We start from the raw sequence: 27,677 nt of genomic DNA on the forward strand, positions 1-27,677 counted from the left end.
TGCAGAAAGATAGATGTATATTTTTTTTACATAACAGTAGAATTAAGCATAATCATTATGGCTCTAGATTGCTGGTAAAATCTGTTTCAGGTGTTTAAAAAATCCCAAATTGGACCACCCCCAGCCATCCTCACATACTTTGTGCCACCTCAGATATTTGGGGTTCATGACGTTCCTGGGCAGAACTGTTCTGTCTGTAATGTTCCATGGCTCTGGAACGTAATGAAACAACAGTGGCCAGAGGCTCGTTACTGCCTGTCAGTCTCTGAGGAACCACCGTTCACTAACTTCACAGCGACAAATTACATGACAAAGAGCTCCCACTGTTTAAATGGATGAAAGGTAGCTCAATCTGTCTGTCCCTCCGATGTAATGCAGAAAATATACAAACACTCTCAGGTTCTTGGATTTCCAGAGGAGAGGGCTAGTATGCACAACAATCGATCTCTCTCTCTTCTTCTTCTCCCTCTCACTCTTTCTGTCCCTCCTTCTCTGCAACACATGCACACACGAAAGCAGTTTCATGTGACTGGCAGAAGCTAGAATCTTTCATGGAACTGTATTTGTGTGTCATTATGCAATTCAGGTTTTACAAGGAGTTTGAAACATTTTCACTTTCAGTTTTTTATGGGGGCTGGATAACATATTCCATTATACGTATAGGCTCTGCTATGTCAAAGCTATGCTATATCATGCTGGCACCTCTACAATACTTCAACTCAAGAGATCAGGGTTGGGGAAAGTACCATAAGGTACCGTTTATCATCAAAGAGGATTTTTCAATTCTTGAAATGGAATTTCAATTCACTTCCTTAATTGAGATTAAATGTATATGGTTGAGATGATCATCACGTTATGCATGTGACATCTGAGATATCTCTTGTTGAAACTGAAAAAATTGTGGTACAGCAGGCTGCTCCAAAGCAAGAGAGCTATGATAACAACACTTTTGTCATCTGTATTTAAATGAGTCACTAACCAGGAGTGACAGGACCTCCATACCCCTGCTGGGAGGGATTCTAGCCCCCCACCCCTGTCTTCCATAAAGCTGGGCAGTACCTTATAATAGAATAATACCATTACAAATTTGTTTGAAAAACAAGTTATTTCCTTCTTGGGTGGTTTTCATGAAAAATCCATTTAAAAATCCTTCCTGGTTGACAAAGACCGGAGAAATCTAGCAGCTAGAATCTCATCACAATATCCTCCTTGGCCAGATGACATTTTGTCCTTAATAATTCCATCACTTAAATTAACTTGAAAATCGTCTCATGTCCTAGCTGTATCCTACTTGTTTTAATGGCTCTAACATGCTCTCATATTACAGCTTGTGGAGATGATCTAAAACATGTTTTCCAGCATTCTAATATGAGTTGAAGAAAATGTCAATAAAAGTTGTAAGGTGAAACATCGGAAACCAAACTTCTTAAGAGAGGTGAATTTATTGAAAGTCCTTTGAAATCAACCCAAGGGATTGGGTGTGGGTATATAACATTCAGACGGGGACACACACTCAATTCAAGTTTTACAAGATCAAGGCAGAAAATGACTTTGTTTGCAAAGGCATAATGGAGATTATGAGCCCAGGCTCTCATATCTGAAACTGTGCTGAGTGGAGGCTACAACTGCCTTGAATACATCTCAGACATTACACTGGAGCGGAGACTGGTTGATTTCTCACTGTCGCCCCTGAGGACACTGTTGATCCAAGGCATGTAGGCAGAGAGCTTCATGTAGACAGCGTATTTCCTTACGGCACAGGCCTTATCGAAGGACAGGATCCCTGCAGCATACACTCTGCCATCTTTGGGGTCCTGGACTGCCAGTGCACCGCCTGCATCCCCAAAGCACACATTCTCCTGGTACTTGCTGGCTCCAGTACAGAACATGTTGTCGTCTACGGTTGGAGTGCTGCTCAGCACCTGGCCACCGGGGTTGTACTCTGCCTTACAGGAGCCGTGCGATGCCACAGGCAACACCAGGTGTTTCAGTGACTCAGCAGGCGTGAAGTGGACCCCCCAGCCCCAGCCTGTGATAATGCCTTTCTCTTGGGCTGCCTCAGCCAGGTCCTCACCCCTCTCAGGCAGAGGGATGGGCATCACAGCCTCGCTCAGGTTGAATGGCTCCTTCAGCTGAATCAGAGCCAGGTCGTTGTCCCAGTCTGAAACATTCTGGAAGCCTGGGTGCAGAACCACCTAGAAGGGGAAAATGAATAATTCATAGGACCTCTTTTTGATGATCTACTGTATTTGTGCTCTAACTACCTGTAAGACTGAAAATGATGTTGTAGGTGAGAGGGCCCAGTGCAGTTCGGCTTGCTGAATTGTCTGAATATTCTTTGAGCGAGATGGTAATGGGCATACTAGCTCACCTTTTCTACTGCAACTTCTTTGGAGGCATCGGCTTGGGAGTGTCGTGTGATGCCTAGGTACACCTTGGGGATGGTTGGTTCTTTCCCCTGGGTGTCCTGCCGACTCTTCCTGACAAACAGGTTCCTGCCAGCGGTCAGGACCCAGCGGTCAGAGATTAGAGCTCCCCCAGCGAAGCCCCCGTTCATGACGTTGTCACTCAGGTAGACCATGGCCTGCCAGGGGATGTGAGGGGCCAGTATGCCCCCAACCATACGCCTGGAGCGCAGGCCTGGGCAAGAAACACAACAACATGGAGTTTGAGATTATTTCTATACAATCTATACAATCTCTATATGGTTAAAACACCCCCAACTCCCTCGCACCACCTAGCACATACTGCTGTGCAAATCAAACACAGCTGTAAAAGACATTTAGCTTTGACCTGACAAAATCTGAGTAAATTCATTCATCAGCTACAATTATCTCCAAAAAAGAAGTGTGTTCATGACTTGAGCCAGACAAGGTTAGCTTTCACAGAATTACCTGGTCACAATACGCAGAAATCTGATGAGGATGGAATTAGTGTCGTTTCTCTTCTCAAACATTTTCCTTGAAACGCTTGATGAGAGGTGGATTTTTCGTGGAAATTTACTTTAAAAGGCTTTCATGTTCTGCAGATTTTCCTAATGACATATTTTACCATTCAGCTTGGAGGAAGCTGAGACTAAGGATCTCTCCTCCCTTTCTTCCCTGCTTGCCTTCTCTTTGATCTTTGTCATCTCATGTGTGTCGCTGCTGAATCGATTTTTAAGATAATCAGGATAATAGCTGTGAGCTGTGAGACTTAACAAGGTTCTCACTTGAAAGTGATGGTGACATCCTAATTTTGGCCACAGCTACTGTATTCCCTTCCTCTTACAGAAGCCAACAGGCTGAATAGGAACAGCTTGTATCTGCTCAGCTCAGAGTAGCCTGAGGGGAGCCATAGTGAAGATTGGCTTCAGAACATCGATTATAGCCTTACACGAACCAGTCACAATGGGCCAGCAAAAATAATATGTTTTGGAAATAGAAGAATTGCACGTGTGAAAACACGTGTGCAATGTGTATGTCCAATATTTTTGGAGGATATTCTGCATCAATGGTGTAACCAATACCCACCTTAACATAGACATGGGATAAGAAAGGCTGTCCATGCTCCTTGATCTTTAAAATGTACATGTTTTTGTTAGAAAGCGTTTCCGCCCTCTCACTTTGTTGACATTTTAATCTAAATCAGAAGGAGTAAGCCTGTATTGGCATAAAGCAGGGAGTTGGCTATGTGTCAGTTAGATAGGTAGTCACCTGGATTGTCTGACATCTCCAGTGCTTCTGGTGTTTTGATTTTGATTTTGATTTTGATTTTGACCTTATCCTGTGCCAAACAGACACAGGAGGCAGAGAGGAGCACTGCTAGGGATAACCTGGGGACAGAAGGAACACATGAGTACAGTACACACACACACAGAGCTAACTGACAGAGAGAGCCCAAACACTCACTAGTACCACAACTAACTGTTGCTTTATTTAGGGCCTCTCTGGGTTTGCATGTTTACCTATATTTAGAAAAAGTTTCTAGCTAGAGCAGTTTGAAAGATTTTTAAAAGATTTAAGTAGCTGCATTTCCCTGCCATTTCCCTGCCATTTTACAAAGATCCATTGTCCAAAGACATTTCAGAGATTCATTTGGATTGGTATTGCAATGACAACAATTTCCAGGCAACTAGGGTTTTGTTGAGGAAAGAATATGAAAAGTATAACATACCACATTTTGATGGAAATATCTGTATATCAGTTTGTATGTTGAGCTGTGTCTCTGTAAAGATGATGTACTCTGTGAGAAGTTGTGGGACCAAGGCCTTATGTATGCTGAGGAGAGAACTCACCCCCTGTCTGCCCACCCCTAGGAATTTTGCTGGACACAGCTTCAGTTCTGATTCCCGAAAATCAGAGAGATTGCGATATCTCTGTTCATGCCAACCCATTATTGGGATCATGTCCAAACCCTGGCCCCATCTGGAGCTCAGCCACAGCCAACTAGTTTTAGAGAAGACCATCTGAGGGATAAATAATTTCATAGGGTCTGAATTATGAAATCAGAACAGAACAGGACACAGCACATCTATAATTTGTGTGTCAGCTTGGCTTATTGCAAGTAAATGAGGTGCATATAAATGCTACATCAGAGTGTGTTATTTAAAAAAATGTGGTACCATCACTACCCCCAAACGTTTGCTTGATTATGATATTTGGAAAAACCAATAAAAAATTGTTGTTGTTGACTCACATTTGCTGTTTATGACTCACTTTGGTAACACTTTACTTGACACCCAGCTTCACAACACGTTATGATACGGTCATAACCATGTCATAATATGTCATAACAGCTGACATAACTTGTCATAACCTGTTATAATATGGTCATAACACTGTCATGACACATATGTTTAGACCTGTTGTGACATATATTGCGTTATTTTATGGCTGGTTATGACACCTACAAAAGACTGTCAAAACCCACAAAACCTACCACGCAAGGCAAAACATTCCATTACACCATAGCCTACGTGTCATCAGTATGTTTATGTTATAGAATTTCTTTTTAAAAAGTACCATATTAAATTGTTAATTAATTGCGCACACATTGATGTCAAACATGCACCTACCCCAATTCTCTGTTGCTGATGACTGGGATGAATGCAGGAGCAGATTTCAGGAGCAGGACAAGACACCCACTTTTTGACTAATGACTGATATAAGGGCTTGTACGTGATAGGCCAATCTGGCTTATATGATTATGATGGTTATAATGCTTCTTGACGGTGTCAGAAAGTGTATTTTCTACAAGTTACTTAAAATGTACATTTACATTTTAGTCATTTAGCAGACGCTCTTATCCAGAGCGACTTACAGTTAGTGAGTGCATACATTTTCATACTGGCCCCCCGTGGGAATCGAACCCACAACCCTGGCGTTGCAAGCGCCATACTCTACTGAGCTACACGGGGCCCATCATAAAATATGATGGAAAAACACAACTATAAAGAATTCAGTACAAGAACAAAGTATTTAAGAAACAAACTTTCAAACTTTGCATTTGTTGTAAAGGATCCAAGCTTTTAAAATACCAGCTTTGCGAAATCATGTGAATTCCACTTGGCTGTTGACTGAGGGAGAAAGCACAGGTAGCCTGGTTGTGTAAAGTTGAGTAAACAAGTTGTCTGTCCTTTTGCCATGCTTCTTGGCTCTCAACAACATTAGGAAAAGTCCAGCCTTGCAAATAAATAATATTCTGATGTTGGGGAAAGAAATTGTAGGATTAAGTGACTTTCTTCTACTGGGAAATCTGGTCATTATCTGAAAAGTACTATGTTTATTTAATGAATCATTCTGTAAAGTTCACCTGTCCAGGGACGGCTGAGGGGGCATGTTTGTTTGGTGGACCAGAGACCAGAGATTGGTGGTATTATTAACCTTTTACTGCAGTGGGCTAAATCAGGATCACATAGTGTTTCTTGGTAGTCTTAAACAAATCTACTTTGAAACAAAAGTATACACCTTACACACATGGTTATGGGCTTAAAAAAAAGAAGACACCTGTACAGTGTCAGATATAGAGTTGAAATGTATTCCATTTTAAGTTTGCATCCCAATATTACCCTTTATATACATCATAGAAGACTGAAATATAACAAAACTTTTAGACATAGAAACACCGGATTTTCTGCGTTAATTTTTAAATAAATGTTTATTAATTATTAAATTATGAAAAATATTAATAACACTCCATCCATGAGGCCACTAGTTCATTTGACTGCAGGACAGTGCTACTACCACATCCCAGTTGAAAGCACCTTCTGACATCAGTGTGCGATCTCATTCTTATGGCCACTCGTAGGAGTGGAGTAGTTTGTTCATAACCATCCTCCTTTTTGTCAGTGCAAAATTTGTTTGCAGATTGTCTCTCAGATGGTCTCATTGGTCTCATTCATTCATGCCTCTGAAACAGGTGGGCTGGCATAATGCAATGACTGATTCAAGGACAGAGGGATGGATGCCCTGCCTGCCTGCCTGCCTGCCTGCCTGCTTGTTTGCCTGGCACTATAATGCTGTTGATGCCTCTGAACTGTCATGCTCTTAGTGCCTGATGTTACATAATAATCTATGTCACACTCTCACAAACACTGACTGTCCGTTGGCCTTGTGATCCCAGACTAGAACCTGTGTGTTGTGTGGTGTAGCACACTACAGGACAGGACATGATGTACAGGTACGTGTACAGATAAAAACAGCCAACAGCCATCTCATTTAGCGTTTTCGTGTGTGTGTGTGTGTGTGTGTGTGTGTGTGTGTGTCAAATCAAATGTTATTCGTAACATGCGCCAAATACAACAGTGAAATGCTTACTTATAAGCTCTTTCCCAAAGATGTAGAGTTTTAGATAAAAATATAAAAAACACATGAGAAATAAAACGCACAAGAATTAAGCTATATACAAGGACTACCAATACCATATCAATGTGCAGGGATATGTGGTAATTGAGGTACATATGTACATGTAGGCAGGGGCAAAGTGACTAGGCATCAGGATATAATAATAAAAGTAGCAGCAGCGTATATGCTGGGTGTATGTGTGTGTGTGTGTGTGTGGATAGAGACCTGTGAGTGTGTATATAGCCAGTGCAGGTAGAGTCAGTGCAGATAGTCCATACAGATAGTCCGGGTAGCCATTGATTAGCTATTCAGCAGTCTAATTGCTTTCAAGATAGAAGCTGTCTCGGAGCCTGTTGGTCTGAGACCCGTTGCTCCGGTACCGCTTGCTTGACGGTAGCACAGAGAACAGTCCATGGCTTGGGTGGCTGAAGTCTTTGGCAATTTTCTGGGCCTTCCTTAGACACCGCCTGGTATAAAGGTCCTGTATGGCATGGAGTTCGGCCCCAGCGATGTACTGGGCCATCCGCACCATCCTCTGTAGAGCCTTGTGGTCGAGGGCGGTGCAGTTGCCATACCAGACAGTGATGCAGCCAGTCAAGATGCTCTCAATGTTGCAGCTGTAGAACTTCTTGAGGATCTGAGGGCCAAATCTGTGTGTGTGTGTGTGTGTTTGTGTGTGTGTGTGTGTGTGTGTCTTTTTTGTTATTGTTTTTGTTTTGTTGTTGAAACTGAGGAGAGGAGAGGAGCTTCCGGCAGCATCATAAAAAAAATGGCAGTACATATTGTGCTCTTCTATCGCTCATGCAATGATGTCAGAGGGGAAAAAAACAGTGTTTGTTGTTTGCAGTAACTTCTTTGTTGTTGTAATATCCCAAACGGATGTGTCAGTTTCACCATTAAGGATTCCAGCTGTAGGCCTTTCCTCCAGTCAAAAGGAGGATGGTTATGAACAAATTACTCCACTCTTGCGAGTGGAGTACTTTTGTTTCAAAGTAGATTTGTTTGACTACCAAGAAACACTGTGTGACACTGATTTAGTCCACTGCAGTAAAAGCTTTTTAAAGCAGGAGAAAGAGATGAGTTAGTGGACTGTTACCAGCCTTTACTCTTCAGCTGTTCTCTGTATGGTTGCTCTTTCACGTTGCTGCACTATGCATTCGGCATCCTCTCTACTCTCGCTGCAGCACAAATCAGGATAGCTATGTCTGTCTATACAAAGGTCTTAGTCACAAATGTTTCAAGCTATTCATGTTGATTCAATCACTGCTATTCAATAGGGAATCAACAAAGGTTTACACCACACACTGATTCCTTAGATCAACAAGTTATATCACATAGCCTTGAATGACAACTACAGGAATTTTGTAACTCTGAACGTCATTCATTTCTTAGATATTTTATTTAAACAAATATTTCAAATCCATTGCTCTGAGTCATAAGAGTTCATTGTATTTCAGTTGAATTAATTGGATTCACAAGTGATGCTCCCATTGAGGAGCCTCTCTATCTGCGTAAATTGTTCAGTGTATTTTTCCAGACACTTAATGCATTTTTTTCCTCTTCTGAATAGCAGGAGTCAGGCAAGTGGGCCATGGACTTTCTTTGTTTGGCACCGTCTGTTACCCCAACCTAAAAGCAAGTTGAAACTTTTCTTTAAGTCTTTTAGTTTGAATGACTCCTACAATCATGTCAACAGTTTAATTTATAGATTTGTTTCTTCAGAATGCAATAATTTATTATGTTCACGCATTTGACCTTCACTGTCCTCAAACCTTTGTCAGACCACATATAAACAGACACCAAGTCATCTGTTGTTACAAATGTTTGTTACAAATATTAAATATTAAATCAGTGACTTTCTATGTATTTTTGTGTTAGTTTCAAAGCAGAGCACAACTTGTGTGAGCAGACCAAGATGCTCAGGCATAAGTCTGGAGGACTGGCTGCTGGCTGCTTGTCAACAACATTTCAATAAATCTATTTATGTGATTAACATTGCAGACTTCCAGCACACAGAGAAACATCACAGGCAGGGTTATAGTGTTCTCTGTCTGTTTTTTCAAGTATGTACACCTTTCGCCTGTCAATCTCAGTTTGCATAGCAGTTTTTGTGTGAATCAATTTTCTGACTTTTAAATCAATGATTTAAACCCAATGATTCATGAAGAATATAACTTATGAATGCCTCATGACCTTAGTTTAACTGTTGTACCCCATCAGAACGCAAAATAGTAGCTTGTTTTACTCCATTCTTTGTAAACAATGTAAATGTAAACAAACACTGTATAGCCTCAAAACATAGTTAAAACTATAATTCTGATACCATGGATGGTCAGTCCTTGCATCCATAGCTCTGTCTATAATTTTGAAAGTGGTTACGTTTCTCCAGCCCCCTCCCTCATCCCTTTACTAAAACGTTGTTATTGTTCGAACTGCAGATTGCCCTTGCTTCTAAGACAGGATGGAAGAATTGACAATTGAAAAGAGGAGAATCTACAGAGTAAAGCACTCAAAGCAAAAATATAAATAACACCACTCTCAGTACAGATGCTAAATCTGTAGTCTATGACTCTACCTGACAGCCATGTGGTTGAAAATACAGTAAATTCTCACCAGGGTGCTGTACCTTTAAAGAGATGGGGTGGGCTGTGCTGTGCTGTGGGGGACCATATGGTGAGAGGACACCAAGGGACTTTGCAGATCATATGAGGTATGGGGTCATTGAGTGGGAGGGGGTGGAGAAATGGGTGGGTGGGGTGCTGTGACCGACCGAGAAAATGGGAAGAAGGCATGGGAAGGCAATGGGATCAGTGCTTCCTGGGTCTGACATTGTGATGTCAGCGTAGTAGTCTACCAATCAGCTGCATGCCCCAGTTGTCTGTCATTGTGGGTCATATGACCATAGAATTAGGAATTTGAATACTAGAATAGTAATTTAATAGGATATATATACATATTATTCAGCTGGAGTGGACTGACAAACTCATTAGCTAGCTACATTCCCTCATGCAAAACAAAAGTCCTTTCTGAAAATGTGTCAAATTAACCGCATGGGTGAACTTACTTTCACTCAGAGCATCATTTAGTTACATGGAGAGTTTTTCTCCTGGCATTTCTATTTTGCATCAGTCTATGTCACCACATGCTGATTAGCTTTTAAAAGAGGATAATGAACATAGAACTGCCTTTTCTCTGCGGTATTGTTTTTCTATTTAGTCTGTGTAATCCAAGGACAAGTTGACTGAGAGTGATCTTGGAGGGAAAATATAAATATAAATAGCAACTACCAATCAGTGTCAGGCCAATTGACTGCACAGATACAGGTGGAGACTGTTGTATTATTCATTGCATGAGCTTTAACTGAAGCCACAATAGACAGTGAAGTCATATGTTTGTCCTACTCCATTAACAGTCAGCACGCCATTTTAATATAGCCTTATGGGTTTGTAGGTATGTGGACTCCATACCACACAAATGCATCATAAGACAAGACAAACATGGACATGCTAGGGGGAATGTTTTGACGTTGCCAGATTATCCATATCGGAAAGAAGAATTACCTTGTTATATTGCTATGAGATTGAGTGTGTGCATTTATATGAAGCTCATTTATATGTTGCTAACAATTATGTAGCAAGTCATTAATAGTTCAGCACCCCAATATTACATCTAGTGAGAAGTGTTTGCCTGACTCTGTGGATCTACCGTTGACTGCAAGCTGTTGTTATGTTATTGTGATATGTTATGATTGGGTGAAGCAGCCATGAATAGTGGAGGGGGGAGTTCACTGGGGTGGTGCCTCCCTGAGGGCTGCAGCAGGGCCGTGGCAGGATGTGACCCGTGCCAGGGGCCCTAAGCGATGTGCGGCTACCGCATCTACAGGAGCTGGGCTGACGGTCGCCCTCATTCCACAGAGGGTTTTCGCTCCACCTTGTACTTGATTGATGAATTAAGGTCAATAATTAGTAAGGAACTCCCCTCACCTGGTTGTCTAGGTCTTTATTGAAAGGAAAAACCAAAAACCCATAGACACTTGTGCATCGAATTTGGGTTAGACGTTGTTGACTGTGGAGTGACAGGAAAAGGACTGATTGAGGGAGAAAAGAGAGCGAGGGATGGAGCGATATGAAGAGGGGTGAAGCTAAAATATCCACTCCCAGTAAATGGAGAGCGAGGATTGGAAGTGTTCAGCGATTAACTGAAATTTCGTTTTTTCCCCCGGTTACTAAACAACTAATTGACCGAGGTCAGTTCAATTACTTGAATTCCATTTAGTTCGTTTTTTTGTTATCCCAATGCGCCGTTTCTCTAGAGAGAAATCAAATTATTCACGAGAGAAATCAAGTCAAGAACTATGTGGGACACTTGGTCTTTTAACAAATAGGGCTCTCTGTATACCACCCCTACCTTTTCACAACAACTGATTGGCTCAAACGCATTAAGGAAAGAAATTCCACAAATGAACTTTTAACAAAGCACACTTGTTAATTGAAATGCATTCCAGGTGACTACCTCATTGAGCTGGTTGAGATAACGCAAGACTGTCAAGGCAAAGGGTGCCTACTTTGAAGAATCTCAAATATAGTTTGATTAACACCTTTTTGGATACTACATGTTTTGTCTTCACTATTATTCCACAATGTAGAAAATAAAAACCAGTTACTGTATGTGACCAGCAGACACATATCTGTATTCCCAGTCATGAAATCCATAGATTAGGGCCTAATGAATTTCCTCATATGAACTGTAACTCGGTAAAATCTTTGAAATTGCTGCATTAATATTTAGTTCAGTATAATTGAAGTGTCCTGAATGTCTTTTGCTATTTTACGTCTACCACTGAGTCCAGGTTGCTTCTTTGCTTTAATTTTGTCAGACAGCTCTGCATCATACTTAGGCAGGCCAGCCTAGCTAAATAGGATGACCAAAGACAGTACGGGGAGCACAGAAATAACGTTGTCTGGCTGCTAGATGAGATGACTTTAAGGAATGAAAAATAAAGTCAAATAAACTACTTTATATACATACACAACTGAAATATTTTATTATTTCCTATTGATGTTGACCCTGATTTCAATGTTTTGGCAATTTAATATTCTTTGGAATTTCCCCTAAAATAATTTGTTGAAACAAAGATGCAGGGAGTCAGGAAGCAGGTGCAGATGAGTTTAATAACGAACATGGAGAATTACTAAACAAGCGCAGCATCTGGACATGAAAACAGAACCAATACTGCCTGATGACGGAGGTTGTGAGGGCTATATGGAGGGAGAGTAATCAGGGTGGTGATGAAGTCCAGTTGTGCTTAACGATGGGGGGCAGGTGTGCACAATGTGGGTTGCCAGGACCGGTGGTTAGTAGACCCGTGACGTTGAGCGCTGGAGGGAGCAGGAGTAAACAAAAAGAAAACGCAGGATTTGGAGAATCTGTCAACAACCAGAATAGTGGTAAAACCCATCAGAAAGGGGGAGATCAGTTACAAAGTTAATGGGCCGAACATGAGTTAACATAGTGGGCAACGTCCTGCACCAAGGTGGGCCACCAGTATTTATCGGAGAGCGATTGGATGGTGCGGGTGCTCCCTGGGTGTCCATCGGCAAGGGATGTGTGTGCCCAGGTCAACAGCCGATCTCTCACCCCGTGGGGACGTAGATGCGCGCTGGAGGGCAGGAGCGGGTTCCCTCTCCAGAGCCTGGCGGCTGTCCACATCCCAAAACATGGGGCCAATGATACAGGAGGACTGCTTGATGGGCTGGAGGACACGCACAGGACCCTCCACTGATGTGGAACCACAGTGTGTGGGAAAGCAGGTCCTCCGGCATCCTGGTCCCCAGGCGGTGATACGCATCTTTGACCAGGAGATGGTGGGGTTATGGAGTTGGAGCCAGGGGAGGCAGAGGATGACTGTGTACGGGTGTGGTGATGATGACGAAGGGAAGGCTTTCCTGGTGCTTGGGTCCCACGGTGAGGGTGAGTGGTGCTGGGACATGAGTAATTGTGCCAGATCCCAATGGTTGCATATCCAGGGCTTGGACAGGGAAAGGAGAGAAGAGCGGGTATGGAGTTGAGTTCAGGGAGGAGGCAAGGGCCTGGTCGATAAAGTTCCCCACGGCACCTGAGTCCACTAGAGCTGTAGAGACAACACTTGAGGGACAGCCAGCGAAATGGCAACCAGAAAGGGTTTGGCGGAAAACGATAATGGGATACTCGCGCCGATCCTGGGAGACGGAAGGTCACAGGGCTGCCCCGCTGCTCTAGTGGACCCCGGCTTAGGAAGCACCGGAAACCACTGAAGCTGGTGCCCCGCCTGGCCGCAATAGAGACAGAACCCCAGCTGTCGCCGCAGAGAAGTGTGGCCCCTACCTCCATGGGTTCAGGCTTTGCCTCAGGACAGTCAATAAAAGGGTGGTGAGTGGCAAGGTGGACACCAATGCTCCCGAAGAAGGTTATCCAGACGGATGGCCATCGCGATGAGAGCGTCCAAGGATATGTTGTCATTCCGACATGCCAACTCCGTCTGGACCTCTTCACGCAGACCACTGTGGAATAGAGTGCGGTGCGCCGGCTCATTCCATCTGCTGGAGGCTGCCACAGTCCGAAAGGTGAGGGTGTACGCCGCAGCGGTCTGGGCACCCTGCTGGAGTTGGAAAAGTCGCTCACCTCCCACTCTGGAGGATGGTCGAAGACCAGCCTGAACCTCTCATAGGAACCCAGCTGCTCCTCTCCAAAACGGTCGTAGCCCACGCCCGTCCGGACAGCAGGGAAATAACCATGGCAACCTCTCGGTGGTGGGGGCTCCGGTCTGATAGGCAAAATAGAGGGAGCACTGGCGTAGGAAGCCACGGCATTTCACGGCATTTCATCCTTCTCCACAAGGGACAGTCGGGCATCGCTGACCTGGGCGGATGGCTGGGTAGGCTGGGGGACTGGCTCACTGTGACGACCTGTGGTAGAAATATGTAGAACCTCGCTGGTGGTGTCGAGGCAGTGGAGAACGCGGAGGACCTCCTTCATGGTCGTACCCAGTAGAGCCAGCTGGTCGTGGTGAAGTAGATGACCCTGTTCCTCGACCGTCCCAAAGATGGTGTAATCATCTGCTGCTTCCATAATTTCAGAGGCAGTATTCTGTAAGGAAGACACAGGTACAGATGGTGAGTTGAATAAGAACAACAAACATGGTTCATTATAAAACAAGCGCAGCATCTGAACATGAAAACAGAACCAATAGTGCCTGAGGTTGGTGAGGGCTATATGAAGGGAGAGTAATCAGGGTGGTAATAAAGTCCAGGTGTGCTTAACGATGGGGAGTAGATGTGCGCAATGATGGTTGCCAGGTGTGCGCAATGTGGGTTGCCAGGACTGGAGGATAGTAGACCGGCGACGTCGAGTGCCGGAGGGAGGGAGCAGGAGTAGGTGTGACAAATGTAATTATTTCATAATGCATTTAATGTTTTTTTTAATGATCGGAACCAAAATCTAAAAACGTGATAATTTTTTTAGAAAAACCGAAACCGAATCGACCTCAACCACTAATCGCTCAGCACTAGTTTCCACAGAGGGTTCTACATGGAACCCAAAAAGGTTCTACCAAGAACTAAAAGGGTTCTACTTGGAACCAAAAAGGGTTATTCAAATGGTTTTCCTATGAGGACTGCCGAATAACCCTTTTAGGTTCTAGATAGCACCTTTTTTATATGAGTGTAGAGAGGGCACAAGACATAGGGCATATACTACACTGCTCAAAAAAATAAAGGGAACACTAAAATAACACATCCTAGATCTGAATGAATGAAATCATCTTATTAAATACTTTTTTCTTTACATAGTTGAATGTGCTGACAACAAAATCACACAAAAATTATCAATGGAAATCAAATGTATCAACCCATGGAGGTCTGGATTTGGAGTCACCCTCAAAATTAAAAGTGGAAAACCACACTACAGGCTGATCCAACTTTGAGTTAATGTCCTTAAAACAAGTCAAAATGAGGCTCAGTAGTGTGTGTGGCCTCCACGTGCCTGTATGACCTCCCTACGCCTGGGCACAAAGGCGGAGGGAGCAGTCCTGCTGCTGGGTTGTTGCCCTCCTACGGCCTCCTCCACGTCTCCTGATGTACTGGCCTGTCTCCTGGTAGCGCCTCCATGCTCTGGACACTACGCTGACAGACACAGCAAACCTTCTTGCCACAGCTCGCATTGATGTGCCATCCTGGATGAGCTGCACTACCTGAGCCACTTGTGTGGGTTGTAGACTCCATCTCATGCTACCACTAGAGTGAAAGCACCGCCAGCATTCAAAAGTGACCAAAACATCAGCCAGGAAGCATAGGAACTGAGAAGTGGTCAGTGGTCACCACCTGCAAAACCAGTCCTTTATTGGGGGTGTCTTGCTAATTGCCTATAATTTCCACCTGTTGTCTATTCCATTTGCACAACAGCATGTGAAATGTATTGTCAATCAGTGTTGCTTCCTAAGTGGACAGTTTGATTTCACAGAAGTGTGATTGACTTGGAGTTACATTGTGTTGTTTAAGTGTTCCCTTAATTTTTTTGAGCAGTGTATAAGTCGCTTGGAATGGTGAGAGACAGAAGGGGGAGGGGACGTGGGAGGGAGAGTGGGGGGAAAGAGACTGGGAGAGAGAAGCTGCTGTGTGTGGACTGTAGCTTGCAGCTGTAATTGTGGAAGAGCAAGAGAGCGTGCTCATGTGAGAGTGACTCCGAGACTACTAGAGAGGGAGAGAGAGGGATATAGTGAGAGAGAGGGCGCAAAAGAGGTTACAAGAGAGACAGACCGAGAAAGAGAAGGCTGAAGCACAGAGGCAGTTAATTAAGTAAATAAAGAGTGCAAGACAGTATAGTGGCGCAGTGCTTCTCTGTCTGCTGTAGGTGTACGAATTCTGTTGTGTCTATGGCGGCAGTGTGATGCCAGGACTATACATTTGCTGTTTCCTCCACTTGTCTCCTTTCAGGATTTACTCATAAAAGGACATTAATGACCATTGGACCATATACTTCTTCACAATATTGCAGGCACTAAAAGTGGACCTTTAACAAGTGCAGTGACAATGCAGGTGAGATTCTCTTGACTCAACTGCATGTTGTACTGAAATTATAGTGTTTGGTTTCCTAGATTTGAGGTACACCTTTTTATTGAAATTAATTACTTGTGATGCATGGCATTTCTATCTGTTTATAATTGGGAAAACTGAATATCTACCAGGTGCTGAGTTATGGATATTTCATGCATGCAAACAATGACGTACTGTGTCTCGCTATCACTCTTCTTTCCCCTCTCTCATACCGTACACACAGATACAGTCACACTCACAATATGTGTTGCTTGTGCTCAGTAAATCCTGTGCTGCTGGCTCTCCCTAGAGCTGTGGATGGAGTGATGTGCTCTGGGTTGGGGGCCTGTTCATTAGATGAGTGTGATTGAGACTACAGTATATTGACAGGGAGTAGAGCAATGAGACTACTTTTTTAACAAACACAACAAAGATCAGCAGAGCAAGCGAGGGGTGGATTGATGGAATAGCTGTAGATCAACGGATAGCTAGACAGATTAAGGAATAAAGCGCTCTTCACAGTGCTCTTCACAGTGCTCTTCACAGTGCGCTTCACAGTGCCCTTCACAGTGCTCTTCACAGTGCTCTTCACAGTGCTCTTCACAGTGCTCTTCACAGTGCTCTTCACACATCCTGCAACAGCAAAATAAAATGGATTGATTGAGAAAGTAAGAGGTAGATGAGAGAAGGTGTGAAAATGGAAAGGTGGGAAGAGAGATGCAGTATGAGGAGAAGTCAGAGACTGAGTGGACTGGAGAAGTGAAGAAAGGAGGAGAGGGAGTGTGAGAGAGAGATGAAGGAGTCACTGCTGTGTTCATGTACAGCTAGGCCATGACAGTGAAGACAGCCCTGGCTTGGGGGGACATAGAGTAGAGATGGCCAGCCCATTATTCCAGATGAGCGTTTCCTGCTCCAGGGAGGGAGCCCTGACCTACCCCCTAATCTAGCAGTCTTCCCCACGCCTCTCACCCAAGGAGACCGCCACAGCTCTCCTCACACAGACAAACATACATCCACTGCATGCATGACAAACACAAACCTCATGAGCCCCGCTACCACTGCTCCCCAAAGGTTCACCACACACTTCTGCCTAACACTTAGACATTTGACTTTGCACAGACGCCTGTGTATCAATTTTAATTTGTATCAAGGGCAAGGCATTTGTTAGTCTATTGCTATACTGCTAATGCACACACACTTGCATCTCCTTTATCATTTGCAATGGTTTGGAGGTTGTGAGATTAATTGTGTGGTAAAACTAAAAGATTGTGTGGATGAAGTCATGTCTTGCTGTGAGGATCAGTTGTGTATTTGTTGTTACAGTGTCCTGTCCCCCACAGCCTCAGGTGTTGTTATGGGCACACAGGGGACATTTCTGCCTGTCATCTCCACTTTAGTTACAACCAAAGACTGTTAACAAGGGTACAGATCTTGTACCTCCCCAAAGCTCAAAAGAAAAGTCTGTAATGTTTTTTTTCTTTTGTTCAGCATTTTGATTTCTTTGTCGTGCTTAATCCTCATATAATTGAGATGGAATGCTCAGTGTAAGGCTCAGTTTAATTTCTAATAATAACTATAATCAGATTTTCTCTATCCCCACCGTTTTTATTTGACCACTCAGGGATTTTACCAGCTATGAATCTCAGTTATGTGCAGTGGTAGAAAAAGTACCCAATTGTCAAACTCGCGTAAAAGTAAAAATACCTTAATAGAAAATGACTCAAGTAAAAGGGAAAGTCACCCAACAAAATACTACTTGAGTAAAAGTCTAAAAGTATTTGGTTTTAAATATCAAAAGTGAATGTAATTGTTATACTTAAGTATCAGAAGTAAAAGTATAAATCCTTTCACATTCCTTATATTAAGCAAACCAGACGGCACAATTTTTACAATGTATTTTTTTACACATAGCCAGGGGCACACTCCAACACTCGGACATCATTTAAAAACAAAGCACTTGTGTTTGAGTCCGCCAGATCAGAGGCAGTAGAGATGACCAGGCATGTTCTCTTGATAAGTGTGTGAATTTGACAATTTTCCTGTCTTGCTAAGCATTCGGAATGTAACGAGTACTTTTGGGAGTCAGGGAAAATGTATGGAGTAAAAAGTATTTTTTTAGGAATGTAGTGAAGTAAAAGTAGTCAAAAATATCAATAGTAAAGTAAAGTACAGATACCCCCAAAAACGACTTAGGTAGTACTTTAAAGTATTTTTAGTTAAGTACTTTACACCACAGGTTATGTGTCATTATATAAGAGCATTAAATATTGCGAGTTGAGCTACCACCTCCCATTATGACCCGTGGAGTCAATTGCTGCTCTTAGTTGAGTTATTTAGTCATGGTGATTAGTCTATAGGCATGATTCATAATGAACACAACAATCCAGCCTCTCTGTCCATGTTGGATTCATTAGCTTCATTCAACCTGTTGCGCACACACATACGTCTGTGTTCGAAGATTGCATGGTAGAGAAAAAAACCTTTGTATGTGACTTGAAGGTTAAGGGCTCCATTATGTTGTGTGCATTATCTTAAACATGTGAGGCATGTCACTTAGGCCTGTTGTGGCATGTCCTGCTGGGCCATACTGATAGATCCCATGGCACTCATCCTCAACGTTAATAAACTGGATGAAAATTTGCTTGAAGAAGACTGTCAGTCCCTGGAGAACCCTTGATCTTTGTCCCTAACGTAAGATGAAGTGGGAGTGCTGCTGCCTGAGGAGCTGTATATATATATATATGTATACCAAACATTAGGAACACCCTCCTAATATTGAGTTGCACCCCCTCCCACACCCCCTTTTGCCCTCAGAACAGCCCAATGGACTCTACAAGGTGTCGAAAGCGTTCCACAGGGATGCTGGACCATGTTGACTCCAGTGCTTCCCACAGTTGTGTCAAGTTGGCTGAATGTTGTGTATATTGTTTTGTATTGTTAGGTATTACTGTACTGTTGGAGCTAGAAGAATAAGCATTTCCCCGCACCTGTGATAACATCTGCAAAATATGTGTACGCGACCAATAAAATTGTAATTCGCAACATATCATACGGAATGGATGATGGACATCTACAAATGAACACACACCATATGAAACATAACATATCATACTAAATGGAGGGAGACAGATTTATATTGACTATGTTATGTCTATCCTTGAGTCTTGGTTGAAAATAAATAATTAGCTATATTGTATGCAAAAAAAATTGGGAAATTATTTTATACTAATACAATTGCTCAGAGAAAGATATTTTGTTTAATAAGTAATAAAACAAATCTCAAAAAGATAGAAATCAAAATTATTGGCATCCCTGTTTTCAATACAGGTATAACGACTGAGCTTTTTTCTAAAATGTTGTATGAGATTGGAGAACACATTGGGAGGGATCTTAGACCATTCCTCCATACAAAATCTTTCCAGATCCCTGATATCCTTTGTCTGTGCTTATGGATTGACCTCTTCAATTCAAACCACAGGTTTTCAATGGGGTTCAAGTCTGGACACTGAGATTGCCATTGCAAAATTATGATTTTGTGGTCAGTGAACCATTTTCTTGTAGATTTTGATGTATGCTTGGGGTTATTGTTTTGCTGGAAGATCCACTTGCGGCCAAGTTTCAAAGGCAACCAGGTTTTTGGCTAAAATGTCCTGGTATTTGGTAAGGTTCATGATAACGTTGACCTTAACAAGGGCCCCAGGACCAGTGGAAGCAAAATAGCCCCATAACTTAAAAGATCCACCACCATATTTTACAGTAGGTATGAAGTACTTATGCATATGAAACTTGGCCGCAAGTGGATCTTTCAGCAAGACAATAACCCTAAGCACACATCAAAATCCACAAAGAAATTGTTATATTGATCACAATATCAACATTTTGAAATGGCCGTCACCGGACTTGATCTCTATTCAAAACCTGTGGTTTGAATTGAAGAGGGCAGTCCATAAGAGCAGACAAAGGATATCAAGGATCTGGAAATATTCTGTATGGAGGAATGGTATAAGATCCCTCCCAATGTGTTCTCCAATCATCATAAAACATTTTTGGAAAAGGTTGTGTTGTTATCCTCGCAAGGGGAGGATGCTAGATTATTGAAAACAGGGGTGCCAATAATTTTGCATAACATTTTTATGCTTGTCTTCGAAACGAATAGTCCAAGAGTACTCAGTGTTCAGAACCACATTTTGGTTTCAGCTGACAACTACATACCTTTGCCTTTCAATCTCCTACACAATATCCCCTTGGCTGGTGTGCATGAAGATATCAAGAGAGACAGACATCTAGTAAGAAAAAGGCAATTGGAGGGAACACTGACAGAACAGCGCAACAAAATCATGAATTGTTACACTGACTGCAGTGAGCAGAAAGCAAGAAAACTAAATAAAGAATGTGGAAATGTGTTAAAGAACATTGTGAATCTGAGTGAGTGAAAACAACTCACAATTATCCTACATTTACAGCACTAATTATCATTGCCCAAAACAAAGGGAATCATTTCAAACATCTCACACATTTTTGCTTATTGTGTCCATAGACTAGAATTCAGATATATTAGGGTTAAACCCTGGGCAACATGGGCCTGGGAGGCTCACAGGGATATTGGTATCCACAGTACTCCACCAATTATACATTTTTCAACTCAATACTTCATGTATCATTTTTTTAAACATAAATGCACTGTAATTTAAAGTAATTGTCCAGTGAAAATCTAACTGTATAAAATTAATGTTCTGGTAACTCCTACCCAAATAATGTTGACTCTCATCCTATACTCGTATTTGTGGCCAAAGCATAAATTGGAGAAAAAACACTTTAAAAAGCTACCTCAAACTTGTATCTCAAACAGACCGTTTCAAAAATGCTTTTTAAATGTGATTTAAACATAATCGGTTCAAGGGCTGGTGTATCTGGTGTATTAGAAGCAATTATTGGTACCATGTTTTTATTTACACAATGATTCATTCACTACAATGTTTTCTGCTAACAATGCCTGCAGTAGCGAGGTCGGCCTTGAACTTCCATGGCTTCAATGAGAGGTGACAGTCTTTTAAAACTGCCAGGTTTTCTCTCTGCCACATGACATGTGTAGAACAACAGGATATTAGATTTATAGCTACAACAACAAAACATTTGTCTGCCATGTGACAAAATGTGTAGAATTGCAGGAAATTAGCTTGAAAACATACATTTTTTTCTCTCCATTGCCAAGAGTTGGACCTTTAATATGTTCCTTCCCAGGGCCTGAGACTTGGTTTGTCCGGCCTTGCACAAGAAGTCATGGTAAAACTCCTTGTATGGTATTTTCTATCTCACTCGAGTTGTGCTCTGATTATGAGGGGGTCACTGATGAATTTGCTATCACAAAAGTGTCCACGGCCCCAAAAAGTTTGAGAACCACTGGGCTAGGGGTTAGGGTTAAGGTTAGGGTTAGGGTTAAGGTTAGGGTTAGGGTTAGGGTTAAGGTTAGGGTTAGGGAAGTAGTTGCAATGAAGCTAAAAAGTAGTAAGTAGTTGCAAAGTTTTAATAATACATTTTTTAAGTAACCGTCCTTTTTCATTTTCACATGTAGCAAGCAAAGTGTTTGTGTTGTCCAATCAACATGGGTAGTAGCTGAGTCAGACAGCAAACATAGTTTTCATGCATCTAATTAGCCCATTTCTCAGCGACGCCGGTGGCAACCTGCCTCGGCTATCAAGATCAAAAAAGTTAGGTGATACAGGTCGGACTCGGATGGAGAGTGAGTGAGTTGTTCAAGATGGATAAACAAAAGGTAAGACAAAGTGGTGCACAAAAACTCCACCAAAAAGCTTTATCTGATCAAGCTCGTGCCAAATTACAGAAGATAACCACATCAGCAAAGCAAAGCTACCACCTCGTCCTCGTCTGACAAAACACCATCGCAGGTGGAAGCTAGTATGCCTAGTTATGCAGTAGCTAGCACTAGAGACCCCACTGCCTGGGCCAGGCAATGACCGTGAGCTTGCTTCTCCTCTTCTTCATCCCCTTGAATAGTGACAGTTCCTCTCGAGAGTGCCGGCCCTCCTCCTCTCCCAGAAAACCAAGCTGATGACTGTCAGAGACCCAGCGCCGCTCATGAGAGCAACCCTCCGCCCCGGTAAAAGCCTATTAGTGATGAGACTGATAGCCCCGAGTTCCAATGTGTAATATAAATAGCTACCAGCTAAATACTGTACATAGCTATAGATAGGCTAGTAGGCTAGACTGCATTGTCTGCATAATGAAACAATCCCTAGTAAGCTATTGTTTTGACGGTGGACTGATTGTATTATTTGGCATTAATAGACTGGTTTTATGCAGCACAAACTTTCTGTCCAAGCTGTGAGAGAGTGCAAGGACGGCTAAGATAGGCTATAGGACAGTTGTATATTCTAAAAAATCTATTGGGTACTGATTTAGTATGCTGTTGCATCAAAAATGAATCTTACAATCTGAAATGTTGAATTTCCCACTTTAATTACTGAACAAGTCAATACATTATTGGCGCCAGCCAGCATTCTAAATAGCAGCATTGCGACACCGTAGGCCTATAGCTTCACGAAACATATACGTTAGGCTTAACATGAGAAAATGAGGACCAAATAAAAATAAACATGTATCCATTAAAGCAAAGCTATAGGCTACTACAAGCACTAACACCATATAATCTGTTAGCCTATCGATTAGGCAGCCGTGTAGATGTCACAATTTCAGAACCATGAACAGTAATTGGTAGTCTATACTTTGCTGGGGGGTCCAGAGAAACTGCGCTATGCCAGTGAACGTAACATATCATACTGTACTAATTTGAGTGTAACAAATGTACCTTTACTATGTTACGTCTAGTCTTTGAGGCCAGGCTGTTATTTTATACAGTATTTTTTGCTCATCTTTATAATAATATAATATGCCATTTAGCAGACCCTTTATCAAGGGTGCCAATAATTTTGGACCTGACTGTAAATGACAGTGAAACAAAACAATGGATCTCACAAGTCCCCAAATCAAGCAGTGTGATGTGCATAGAATATGATGTGCCACTCCGTTAGGGGATCTGCAATTACATTGTATAATATCTGGCAACCTTTCCTATTCTTTGTAGAAGACAATTTCACAACTCCATAAACCAACCCAAATTCGAATTTGTATAATTATTTTTCTATTTTTTTTACTTATTTTTTTTACAATATCTTTGTATTTAAAAAAAAAACTATTTTATTATATTACTCATTGTATATCATGCCTGCTTTAAGTCTGGTTTTGGGGTGGGGCTCTGTTAGAGCATGGGAGGGTTGGGGTGGGTTTGATTTGGTAGGAGATCTGTGTGTTTTGTCCTCTACCTGTTCTGTCTGTGTTATCTGTATAATCATAAAAAATGCCGAATAAAAAAACCTTTGAAAATAATATGATGTGCTTATGACAAATGTACAGTACAGTGCAACACCAAGTTTTGATTGTCATGTACACAAGTACAGTGAAATGCCTTACTTGCTTGCTCTTTCCCAACAATGCATTGATTTAATATCAGAAGTACTATAAAAAATAAACACCATACATATAGCTGTGGGGTACACAGTGTACTTACAATGATTTGGGAAGCATACAGTACATGTAATTTCCTTTGAATACGTCATGATTGCCCATTTTGCAGTATATTCAATACCTCAATAGCAAGCAATTTTCTTTATTGTTGTATAATAATAGAGTTTGTCCGTTGATGGATATTTGTGAGGTGTCATTAGCAGTGCCCATCTGCAGAACATACTGTATAGGTAACTGCCAAAATAAAGGAAACACTAACATAAAGTCTTAATGTCTTAATAGGGCCACCACGAGCCACCAGAACAGCTTCAATGTGCCTTGTTATAGATTCTACAAGTGTCTGTAACTTTATTGGAAGGATGTGACACCAGTCTTCCACAAGAAAGTCCATAATTTGGTGTTTTGTTGATGGTGGGGGAAAACGCTGTCTCAGGCGCTGCTCCAGAATCTCCCATAAGTGTTTAATTTGGTTGACATCTGGTGACTGACACACACACACACCTGTGTGGAAGCACCTGCTTTCAATAAACTTTGTTTCCCTCATTTACTCAAGTGTTTCCTTTATTTTGGCAGTTACCTGTAGGTCATTTTAGGAAACATATAGCTAGATAGCACAGCAGGTGATGTGAGTGTTATCATGCAAATCAACTCTGTATGATGTGTTACATAGCAGTGTTTGTAGTTTTCCTTTGGACAGGTTTGATGGTTTACCTTGGTTATAATGTTCCTGCTTGTCTCTCCAGGAGCATCTCTCAGTCCAGCACATGGGCACCAGGAGCACAAAGTCCTCCTAGTAGTAAGGTTTGTCCTGGGCCTTGTCCGGACTACCATGACTGACCTCCTGGCCAACCTGAGTGTTCCATGGGGCACACAGGCGATTGTGTGCCCCAACCTGACAGCAGCAGCCCTGGTTAGGCCGGGATCAGGCCAGTCTTTGGCCCCCTTCTGCACCTTCTGCTGCTGTGGCCTGCTGAACCGTACCCTGGCCGTTGTGTTCATGGTCAGTCTGGCCTTCGCCATAGTGGTGGGCAACGTGGTCACGCTAACCGTCTTCATGCAGACAAGACAGGTCCGCACACCACAGGGATACCTCAAAGGTAAACAAACAAACAAACTGATTCAGAATGAGCTCATTTACTGTCTAGAAATGCTGTTGATTTGGATAGGGGAGAATGGTAGTCACATGTAAATTGCTTATGTTTACACGTGTGCAATAGATTCACTGACATGGAAGAACAACCTTTGGTGTTCTTGACACTGAAAGGTGAAATACTTATTTATATATTTATATTCCAACAGGTTTCAGTTTAATTCATTAAATGTTCTGTTTCTAGAGTTTGTTTATATTGCTTGCATTTCACTTTTTAGTAATTTAACAAACTCTTATCCAGAGCGACTTACAGGTTAAGTACCTTGCTCAAGGGCACATCGACAGATGTTTAACCTAGTCAGCTCGGGGATTCGAACCAGAGACCTTTCGGTTACTGGCCCAATGCGCTTAACCGCTGGGCTACCTGCCACCCTTTATTGGTTATATTGGCAGGAAGACGATCGGTGCTTGTTGTTTAGCAGAGAACTAAATCAATCTTCAATGCTGTTCAGTCACAATCAAGGATTATTTTGTGCATTGCCTCAAGAACCGCAAAACCATTTCCACGCAGTACTGTAGATTTTTTCCCCATGGAATTGAATGTAAAATCAGCTTTACGGACACAGGGATTTGTACTGTACGTGGTTGAGTGTGAACTGTGAATATAATTTTGCATGACCTTTCTCTCCTGACAGTCTCTCTGGCCATAGCGGACATGATGGTTGGAGTACTGGTGGTTCCTTTCTCTGTCTACACTGAGATCTCTCTGATGGTGACCAGCTCCCCTCCTGTCTGGTACCAGGGGGCCACTGACCCCTCCATGGGGGGTCTGGTGGGCCCCTGGCAGCCCTGCATGCTGATTGGTCCAGTCTTCGCTGGCTGTACGTTTGTCTCCATCAGTACTATTTTCCTGATGACGGTAGAGCGCTGTGTGGCCATCTTATGGCCCCTCCACAAGGACCACCTGGTGACACGGAGACGCACCCTGTTTCTCATGCTCTTCTCCTGGGCAGGCAGCTTCCTCCTGGCCCTGGCCCCCCTCATCCTCAGCAACAACTTCACACTGGAGTACAGTGAGTGCAGCCGGATGTGTAACTACGTCCCCCTGTGGGATGGAATCACGCTGCCCTCTGACGCCAGCATCCTCCTGCTGTTCCCCGTCTTTGACTTCACGCTTCTGGGCGGCACCCTGTTATTCAACATCCTGTCCTTCACCAGCATCCGCCGCTACACACGCAAACGTAAGCTCATGTCAGAGGGGAATGTGGGGGTCGAGGGAGGGGGAGGCGGCTGCCAACACAGACCCTCCTTCTCTGACATCAAGGCTGCCAAGACGATCAGCATTCTGACGTTTGCCTTCACGGCTTCCTTCACCCCCATCGCTGTGTTTGTGCTGGGCAACGTGGTGGGCTACACCTGGTGCAACTTCTCCTTCGTAGCCTTCTGGATCCTGACTGGGAACAGCTGCTGTAATGTGATAATATACAGCGTGAGAGACCAGCGCTTCAGGAAGGGAGTGACTCTGCTGTTTCAGAGGGAGCACTCACCTTCCCACGGGGAGAAAGGCGGAGCTACACCCCCCCCACACACCTTGTGACTACACTCCCAACCCCACCTCCTTGAAACTATTTTGAAAAGACAACCAGTGCCCTTTTCTTTAACTTTACTATGGAGAGAGGGATCTAATCGGCATTTAACTTCAGGTAAAAAAGAAAAAAGAAAAAAGAAAAAAGACACAATTCTGGAAAAGGAATTGTTTCAATTTTTTTCACTGTGTCTAAATAATGAAACGTAACTGTAGTAAACCTATGCGGTATCTAGTAGTTGCCAGCTATTCCCAGCATCATTTAAATCATATGATTCAAGCCTTCTCATTGGACTAGGTGAGATTTATTTTGGGAATATCTTAATAACATGCACTTTATCATAGAGATGTAAGTAATGTATGGTTTTCATTTGTTTTGCGACATGTTTTGTGACTGTCCAGAAACATGTTAATTTTGCACAACTTTCTCAATAATAGCTTTTATTTTTGCTATAATAACATTATATTCATGAGGATGGCTTAATCAAATGTGAGTGAATGAATTGTAAGAATGTTTTGAATCTAAATGAAGAGAGAAACATGTTGATGTTTTGTATAGTTGTGGGTAACGGAATTGCACTGAGACTCTTTTCACTTAAAATGTATGCCAAACAAAAAAACATTGATTTCGAAGTTTAAGCAACCATACAATGCACAAGGACAAAAAACACATTTACTGGAAGAACTGTGCAGATGCAAATTTGGAAACAGAATTTCAGTAAAATCTCCCTCACTTTTTTATGTGTCCACGTTTTCCAAAAACTCTGTTAAATATCTGTTCCAAATTAAGATTCAACAATGTTTGCAGAACAAATTGAATGTCAGCTATGATATGACACATTGACTTCGAAAAAATCTATTTTGGTTATTGAACTACAGTAAGTGAAGTGGATTTATACCTGGTAACGGAATTGCGGTAACAGAATTTCATCATGGGTCCCTGATCTGTACTACACAGAAATGCATAATTATGGATATGAATATGAATGTCATTCTCCTCATGGTGGTGTATTCTAAATAGGTACACAAAGGTATAAATATGCAATATCCTCTTTTGCATATTTGGGAATTATTCTACACACTGGCTATTATTTTAATGAGCTCTGCCCCCAAACAAGACCAAATTTGGTTGGTCTGGACCAGACCAAATCTGAACCAATCATAGATGCCTTTGTTTCACAAGTTTAGACATCAAAGTACAGCACAGTAGAGTACAGAACAATAGAGTTCAGTAGAGTAGAAATCAGTACAGTAGTGGTCTGTACAGTACAGTACAATATAGTGTACTCAACTTTAGTGTGCTCTACTCTGTACTGTACTAAACTCTACTCTACTGTGCAGTACTGTACTGAACTATACTCTACTTTTCTTTACTGTACGGAACTGTGCTGTCCAAACTTGTGAACCCAACTGTGGTTTGTGACTACTATTTCAAGGCACAAGGTAATGTTTCTTAAACTTACAGAAGGCAGAAACATTTCTCCAAAACGAAATTTAAGTATTGATATTAGTTGGCAGGGGTCTTTACTTCAACATTATTGTGTTTTGATGTATTTCTAATACCTTTT

At 42.3% G+C, this 27,677-nt stretch overlaps 2 protein-coding genes across 2 annotated transcripts; one reads left to right on the forward strand and one right to left on the reverse strand.

Annotated features, from left to right (window-relative positions):
• Positions 1 to 1,423: 1,423 nt before the first annotated feature.
• On the reverse strand, positions 1,424 to 4,175 carry LOC121559305 (haptoglobin-like). The gene is made up of 4 exons (XM_041872584.1): positions 4,156 to 4,175; positions 3,696 to 3,814; positions 2,372 to 2,640; positions 1,424 to 2,195 (listed from the first exon to the last, which is right to left on the reverse strand). Exons 1-4 carry the CDS (start codon positions 4,158 to 4,160, stop codon positions 1,620 to 1,622), a joined length of 969 nt encoding a protein of 322 aa, XP_041728518.1. The 5' UTR covers positions 4,161 to 4,175; the 3' UTR covers positions 1,424 to 1,619.
• An 11,390-nt stretch (positions 4,176 to 15,565) lies between these two features.
• Positions 15,566 to 27,085, forward strand: LOC121559312 (trace amine-associated receptor 13c-like). Its single transcript, XM_041872594.2, has 3 exons — positions 15,566 to 15,895; positions 24,178 to 24,531; positions 25,220 to 27,085. Exons 2-3 carry the CDS (start codon positions 24,264 to 24,266, stop codon positions 26,119 to 26,121), a joined length of 1,170 nt encoding a protein of 389 aa, XP_041728528.1. The 5' UTR covers positions 15,566 to 15,895; positions 24,178 to 24,263; the 3' UTR covers positions 26,122 to 27,085.
• The last annotated feature ends 592 nt before the right edge of the window (positions 27,086 to 27,677 follow it).

This window comes from Coregonus clupeaformis, unplaced genomic scaffold (assembly GCF_020615455.1).
Source record: "Coregonus clupeaformis isolate EN_2021a unplaced genomic scaffold, ASM2061545v1 scaf0892, whole genome shotgun sequence".
Classification (NCBI taxonomy): Eukaryota; Metazoa; Chordata; class Actinopteri; order Salmoniformes; family Salmonidae; genus Coregonus; species Coregonus clupeaformis.